Source organism: Mycteria americana, chromosome 5, assembly GCF_035582795.1.
Source record: "Mycteria americana isolate JAX WOST 10 ecotype Jacksonville Zoo and Gardens chromosome 5, USCA_MyAme_1.0, whole genome shotgun sequence".
NCBI classification, from domain to species: domain Eukaryota; kingdom Metazoa; phylum Chordata; class Aves; order Ciconiiformes; family Ciconiidae; genus Mycteria; species Mycteria americana.
This window is the reverse complement of record NC_134369.1, coordinates 56912301-56920585: the sequence shown is the minus strand read 5'-3', so window position 1 is coordinate 56920585 and position 8285 is coordinate 56912301. Positions and strand designations below refer to the sequence as shown.

Genomic DNA, 8285 nt, shown 5'->3' with positions numbered 1-8285 from the left:
CAGGAACACGTATTTAACTTTCTGTAAAGACAGATGAAACCTAAGCAGCAATGAATATTGAGTGTAAAAGTGATATAGCACTGAAGTGATTCCTGCAACCTGCAGTTCACTCAGGACGTAGGGACTTCATTACGATAGCCACAAGAGACTGAGAATGTAGTATCTGTAAGGAGAAGCAACATGTTGTGTAAGCAACTGATAAAGCTGAAAAAACCAGACATATTTGGGGGCATACAAGCCCCTCCTCACATCTGGGACTTTTCTGGCCACTTTTAATAACTAATCCCACACATTTTACCTTTACATTTATAAACAAAGAACAGCGATGCTGCTGAGCAAATCCATTTGCTGAAGAGAACATATTGTGAGAAACTACCGAAAGTAAGCAGGAGGCCTGTTTATCACTGAATGCAGTATTTCAGAGCTAGAAAACTGAAAAGGCAAGAACAGGCTTACGTGATGTGTAGCCATAGCTTTTCTGGCCATGAATACAAATCTGCGATGTCCTCTAACTTCAGGTGCTGGAGCACAAGCTAAAGATTATATGATGCAGCTTTCCATGTTGGTCCTATTCACTCCTCACCTAAACTGGTGTGGATCCATCAATTTCGGTGAAGGTATTCCTGATTTATACCAACGGAAAGAAGATACCCTGCCTTTGTTTTCTATTGCAGTGCAATGGCCCATATATATCTGGGAGAAAACTTGAAAAGCACTTCCTGCAGTTCTGACACTTTTAAAACTTAAAACCCACTTCCAATATTTGATTAACTGTTAATTTAATATAACGAAAATTAAAGAATCAGTTGTCTTGACCATTTATTCTAGATGTGCTCAAAGTTGGGAATCTTCTCCCACAAGCTGGAATTATTGAACAATTGAACAACCAAGTCTTCCGAAAATCAAATCTGTTGTTTGTATGTGTAAATACTATTCAGAGTCCTAGTGTTTTTCTGTATTCTTTAAAATAATTGGGATCACCAAGAAGAACCCCCTCCCTTCCCTGAGAATTAATGGTGGTGTTTGGAGAACTGTGAATTCCTCCACTGTTTCTGCTGCTGTGACCTTTATTAATTTGTGATCGCCTAAAAACTTCCCAATAAGGTGTGGATTCCTGGGTAGAGACTTTAAATCCCAAACCAATAAATTTGCTTTCCACATGTTGAAAGCACTGCATTAGATATATGGAGCAATAAAAATATCTTTAAAAGAATAGCAACAAAAATATTTTCAGTGCAAGCCAACATTCAAAGTGAAGCGATGCTGTACATTTACCAGCATGTTGATCACGTTTTAGACTCAAACCCAAAAATTAGCCTGAGAGAGACGGTGCTCTCAGGCTGCAGGAGGCTTTGAAATCTCAGTGCTGAAATGTTTTCCGTTTATGTTTCGGCTAGCGTTTCACCAGGTCGGACACTCGTCTTGAGTTCACTCGCATCCAGAAATGTCATTAGCAAAAAAAGCTTAAGTGGATTCTTCCTAGGCCTGACTGACACACAAAGCTTAAGAAGTGGCCGCCTTCGCTTCCTCTGCTGCTGGCTCCAGCTAAAAGCCCATTCCCGTGTATCAGAAGACATAGGGACAAAATCTACCTGAAGTCAGATTGGTGAATATCTATTGATTTTAATGAAGTTTTGACAAGTCAACTTGGAAGAGAACCTTCTCCTGTGCCCTCTGAACGCTTGAATACATGTTGTAAACTCAATCTATACTGACAAAATAAATAGCCTTTTAGAGTCCATTATAACCATTATGGCTACTTAGATTAAAGGAGTACGATAATATTTGTTTGTACAGCTAATCAGTGTTGCAGTCCTTACTAATGTTTCCTGCGTAGTTGCTGTATTGGAGTGTTAATCATGGTTGTTCTGATTATCAGCAATTGTTTAAAAAAAATCACAAAGCAAACAAGATAAATACTCTCAAACCAAAGATGAAAGGGAAAAAGGGTAATGGTCATCATTCTATTGAGTGTTAATATTAATCTTAAATTTCTGAGAGACTGCTTGGATGATACTGTTTGTGTGGTCTTTTTCTGAAAACAAAAAAAATCTTTTCATACAGCTTAAGTTTTTATTTTGAGCTGTGACACTTACTTAAAAGGCACTTTTCATCTCCAGAGCACTGAGCCAGAGCATGGACCTGTGCTGATCACACCAGCGAAGGATCTGGCATTGCTCCTGATTTCTGTGGTGTGCTAAATACATCTTGGAGGACAGGACCCCGTTACTGCCTCCGCCACCAAACACGCCGCTGCCTTCAGGTAGCTGGATTTGGCCATGCCATTTTGACAGGCAGGGAACCTGGTGCAGGTGATTTTAAAAATGTGCCCAAGGTAGCAGAGGAAGTCATGGCTAGTAGTAGGACTATAACCCAGGAAATCCTGGTTCTGGTTCAGGGATCATAGCCCTAGCCAATATCCATCTCAACACTTCAGTAGTGTGACTGCTGCAGACAAATCATCGTGTTCTTCCTCACACCAGTCCTGGTGCTACAAAACACTTAATGTGTTATTAAGCAAAACATATTTCAAGCCTGTCATTGATTCAGGGCCTGCAGTCTTACAAGCACCATATCATTTATCTTCCTTGTAAGTGGGAAAAATTCCTGGACCCTATTTTCTCTCCATAGAAACTACAGAATAGAAGCCAATGCAATTAATGAAAAGCACTGGTATCATGTGGACAAGAATAGGGCACATATTCAGCCCTTTCTGCAGCCATTCAGTCTTACGAGAAGTATGCCTCTGTGTGGACTGCATGACTGGGGCCAAAGACTGGATTTAATATATCCACAGCCCAACCATTTCCCCAAGGGAACTGTCAGTTACCAGTGTGAAGAAGAAAAGATGCTGATTACCTGGGCCAAACTCTGCTCTTGTTTGTGTCAGAACAATATCCCTGATTGCACTTGCTTCCGTGCGACTGTGGGTCAGGTTTGGCCCTATGTCCTCAGTTCCCTGGGTTGTCTTTGAACCACAGGAACAACACTTCAAGATCGCTACTTGGACAATTGCTAACGGCAGGAAAATCCACAGTTCTTCTGACATTAAGGCATTGTAAATACTGAAAGAAAAGAAATCTGCGTTGTATTTTTTTGGCGTACAACGCCTAAAGCCTTATCTCTCATTCTGTCAGGAACCAAGAACTATGTATACAGATAGTGCAATTTATTATGTTCTGTACTGTGACCAAGTGCTGAAATACCTTCAGGAAATCACCAGAGAGCCTGAAAAGCTTTGCTGTGTCTTGTGACTCCAGCTCAAAAACTATAATTGAATGAGCACGATATATTAAGCACTGCATGTTACACAGTAGACTTACAGAAAAGGACACCATCTTTTTCAGCATCATTACAGAAAAAATATTCGCTGTACAATCACTGCCTGTACCCAAGGTCGTAATGTCTCTGTCTCTTTGTATTCTGCCCTTACAAACCCACAAGATGGGGATTTACAAATAAATGTCTAGGCTCAATGGGTCTACCTCAACTCAGGTGTAACTCCATTAAATTCCACTATGCTGTTCTCATTTTTAAGATGTTGCTGGGCCTGATAGTCCTGACATTTAAACCAGTGTCTGTCGGGGCTGAAATGAATGGAGGTTGGTGTAACGGTGGTACGAAAAGAGAATTTTAGCCGTGTATCGTCTGAGAAGTTAATGTATTTCCATTCCTGCTTCACTGAGCAGATTTTTATGAAACTGTTTATTAAACTTAGCTCAGTGGGTGCCAGAAATACAAAGAAAAACTAAAACCAGTGTCCTCAAACTCATTCATCTCTGGGTATGAAATATAAACTCTAGGCCCAATATTTTGTTTGAACCCATTTGCTTACTTCATTCAAAACACTGAAAACAGGACCCCTGTGCCATTGACCCGACAACAGATGCTTATGGGCATCCTGATACACACCAAGCCCAACTTGCAGCAACGAGCACCATTCACAGAGCAGCTGTTTTGCTCATTAACTGCTTCACTGGAAGTGAAACCATCTTCATCTTTGATTTTCTACTCTTCATCTTTGATTTTCTGTTTCCTCTTTGCAGGAAGGCTGGGCTGCAGTGCCTTGATATTAGGGGATTCTTTATCCACTTCCCCACAAGGCGCTGTTAAACATTTCCGCGTGCTTTGTTATTACATAGAAACACGAACGCCACGAAGCATCCTCCTCGTTACATCCCACGGACACGGGGCTGGGGACACAGACCCGACGACTCCCGCCTGTCACAGCACAAGCCCTCGCATCACTCTGGGGGAAAAAAACCCCAAAAACCACCAACCCCCAAACCACCTGGCTGCAATTTGGGACGAGGCTCCTCCAGGACACGGGGGTGCCGGTTGATCCCTCGCCTCCCCCTTGGCTTGGCCCCGCTCCCGGCTGCGGGAAGGGCGCGGGGGGCGGGTGCGGCGCCTCCCGGGCCCGCCGGAGCTCCCCCAGCCGCCCCGGGGGCCGCCCCCGCCCTGGGCCGGCCTCGCCGGGGCCGAGCGGAGGGAAGCCGCCGCCGGGAGGAGCCCGGGCGGGGAGGGAGAGCCGAGGGGAGCCGAGCGCGCAAGGGACTGCCTCGATGGGCTTGAAAAATCACTGCAGCAGCGGCGGCGGGCAGGGGGGAGATGCAATCCCCGGGCTGCGCTGCCACGCCGCTCTCCCCGCCTCTCCCCGCCGGCTCCGGCTCCGGCTCCGGCTCCGGCTCGGGCTCGGGCTCGGGCTCGGGCTCGGGCTCCGGCTCCGGCTCCGGCAGCGCCCCGGCAGCGCCCGGCCCCTCTACCCCCGCGCCCGGCTCCAAACTTTTTCCGCCGCCCGCTCCTCCCCGGGGGTGTGAGGGAGCCCCGGGCTCAGCGGTGAGCGCCGGCCGGGGAGCTCCCGGCGCGGGCAGGCTGCCGGCGGCGGCCGGCGGAGCATCCCGGGGAGGGGGAGCCGGCGGAGCGCGCAGGGAGGGAGCGAGGCAGGCAGGGCGGGGGTGGAGGCACGTCTCCCCGCTGAGGGAGCCGGGACTCGCAGGGCGCTGGGTTTTCCCGACCACCCTTTCCCCTCCCCACCCGCCCATCTCCCTGCCTCCCTCCCCCCGCTCCTTCCCTCCCTCTTTCCCTCCCTCCCCTCCAGAATTAAAGTTGGGACAGTCGCGCTCCGGGAATGGGTGCGAGCCAACGCCTCTGCTGCCGGCTCGCTCTGCTCCCTCCCCAGGTCGCCCGGAGCCCGCGCCCCCGCCCGCCCGCCCAGGAGGGATGCTGCTCCGGGAGCTGCTGGGGCTGCTCCGCTGCTGCTGGCCCTCCCTGCTGCTGCACTGTGCCCTCCACCCGCTCTGGGGCTCCGTCCAGGTAGGGCCGCCCGAGCCTGCCCGGAGCTGCGCCGCGCCCGCACGCCCGCATGCAGGGGCGGGGGGCGCGGGGCCGGGCGCGGGGCGCGGGGCGGCAGGCAGAGCCCCCGGCCGGCGCCCGGCGCTGCGGGGAGGGGAGGGGGCTGCCGCGGGCGGGCGGTGGCGGGGCGGCGGTCGCGCAGGCGGCCCCCGGAGCGGGGAGAGCCGCTGCTCTCCCTTGCCGGCTGCTGCGGGACGGAGCGTGTGCGGGGTGGGCGGCCGGCCCGCGGCCCCGGCCGCGCTGAACTCGCTGGGGCTGGCTCAGCCAGATGTAGTTGACTTTCTTCGGCGCGCCGGCAGCCGGAGGGGCTGTAAGCGCATTTTGCCGTAGGTGGCAAGATGCACAGAAAGAAGCGATGCACTGAGCGAAGCTCCGGCAGTCTAATTTTGGTAACGATGTGCCGTGGGTTTTCGATGTCGGTTGCGAATTGAGGATTCTCTGGGTAAAGGGCTGAACCTGCTTTTGCCAACTCCGACGCTGTGATGTTGTGTGACCTTGATTGTAATGTGGGGTGACCAGCAGGGTGGACTGGAAGAAATTAGTATACGGTGAGGGAGAGCGCCCATCCAGTTCGGAGAATCAGAACGGCAGCAAAGCTCAACTCAAATGCGTCACTTCGATATTTTAAAGTTTATTTATAATATATGTCTTCAGAAGAGTGATTGATGAGCCAGCCAAGTGCCGTTCAAGAACAGAACAATTACAGTTTCTTTCTTGGAGAAAACACAGTGGGGACTCCACGTCTTTTGCTCCCTGTTCTAAACTTAGTGACTCCCAAGAGATTAAAGAGAGATGTTGTTTGTTTTAGCATCTTGTCTCTTGCCGTGAATGACAAAGAGGATTTGTGCTCCTTACAGATTAAAATGAACAGAAATACAACAAAAACAACCTCCTTTAAACCAATGCTCCCGTCATAAAAATCTCTGCCAGCGCTACCTTCCTGCTGTCCTGCTCAAGTATTCAGGTAGCTAAGCTTAAGTTAAAACTGTAACTGCATATTTAAGGGAAGCACAACTGTGTAAAAAGAGATGCCTTCTGCAACCTCTCCGCTGTAATCACTCAGTCAATCAGGCAGACAAAAAAAAACTTGCATAAACATCTTTCTGGCAAACTACTCAGATGATCTAAGCCCATCTTTCAAAAATAATTACATTTACAAGAATTGAAACAGGCTCTGAGAAATGCAAAAGCCAAGGGGCCCAGCCTTCCCTTGCAGTAATTTGGAAGTTTTGTTGTCCCATTCATCAGCTGTACTTGTGCTATTGCCTGCTGTTCTGTGGAAGGGCAATCAATCGATCTGCTCATACTCAAGCTTTCTTCCAGCTCCCCCAAAACTAGGATGTATCTAAGGCTCCCATCAGCAGGTACCAATGGGAAGGGCAGGTGTGGAGTGCTCACCAGCATGCCGGCCTTCCCGTGACCACAACTGCCTCATCTTTGAATCCCTCCCATCACTCCCTTCCCCATGTTGAGTCATAATCCTTGCTCTTATCTTCAAAGTCTCGCAAGCCGTACTCTCCACGACTCATTCAGTAATGTCCCATCACGTCGCTCCCCTGCCCCTGCTCCATCTATAGCAGCCAACGTGTTTTCTCACGTCTCTTCTCCCAGCCCCTCTTCACCCATTCGTCTGTGCGATGACTTATGTGTGGCATGGCCTTCCCTCCCACATCTTTGCATTCCCTCCTCAGGCCCTGCCTTGAGGCACTTAAGAGAATCAGTCAGATGCTAATCAGAGGAGAAGCATTTATCTTATTAAAAAAAAAAAATGAAAACCAAACCAAACCCCACAATCTTTTCTTATTAGCATCGTAGCCAGCACTGTGACAAGAAGGAAGGGACGATTCTGTCTGAGGCTTTTGACATAATTAAAAAAAAGAGCAGTAAGTGTCATGATAAATAGCAGGGTCACGTTTTTTCTGGTTTCATAAACATGTATCTGGATTAACTCTGATGTGAATTATGCAGAGCCGTCCTAGGATTTACGCAGCAGTGTTGAGATCTCATCTCTGTAGACTGCTTCCAAGAGACAAAGCTCTTGCCACATCAGCAGGCTTTTAGAGGTCTCTGTGCCTTTTCAGTCAACTGCACACTTCTTTTCAAGCTTTCCTCCTTTTACCTGATTCAAAAAGTCACAAGAGGGCCACCCTCTGGGGACTGTATTAATCCTCTTTTCCCATCCCACTCTGTAGAGCGTGCTCGTGGACTGCTGCAACCCCATGGGACTCTACTGAAATACTAAACAGCTCTGACCACATGCAAATTTATTCTTCCACTCTATGCAAAGCAGGACTAGGACCACTGTTTCTGAAGGAAATCTTGGATTAAAAAGAAATATGTCACAGGCACGAACTTCAACAAAGAGACTGCAAAAGGAAACCACCAGTTACCACTTTCTGTTTGCCTTTCCCTGGACATTTGTGGATCAGATTTTAATTTCCATGAATATTTAAAATTTGTCTTTTTTGCAAAGCATGTTCACATCAAATGCACAAATCCATAAAGACAACTATATGTATTTTCAGAGCAGGGCAAAAAAATCATCAGGTTGAAGTCAGGCAACATATATGTCCAAACTGGCCAACTGCTGAGTGTGTTAAGAAAGCCTCATGCCAAACAAGCAACCAAGTTTTAGACAGGCCGAGGAGACACATGTTCATGGCACCTCCAGCACCTGGAGGAACAGCTGGAAGGTGCAGAAGTAACAACTAGGGAGCAAGCCCTGTGTGGTCCATCTCCGGAGATGACTCCTTGCCAAGCAAACATCTGTGCCCTGAACTGTCTGGTAGCCCGGGGGGGATCTGGCTAGTCATTATTTGCGAAGTGCTTCCAAAGCCATTCTAGGGCTGTGGTAGCGTCCGGCAGAACAAACAAGTTTGAGACCGGACTCGAATTAGCAGACCTGGCCAGAGAAAGATTAGGCTCTTTTA

At 48.6% G+C, this 8285-nt stretch overlaps 1 protein-coding gene across 1 annotated transcript in view; it reads left to right on the top strand.

The window, feature by feature from the left end:
* Nucleotides 1–5103: 5103 nt before the first annotated feature.
* Nucleotides 5104–8285, top strand: part of PRIMA1 (proline rich membrane anchor 1) — a 56351-nt gene continuing 53169 nt past the window's right edge. Inside the window, exon 1 of the mRNA XM_075503497.1 lies at nucleotides 5104–5316. Within this exon, the coding sequence (XP_075359612.1) occupies nucleotides 5224–5316 (93 nt within the window). The 5' untranslated portion in view covers nucleotides 5104–5223. The remainder of the gene's footprint in view (nucleotides 5317–8285) is intronic.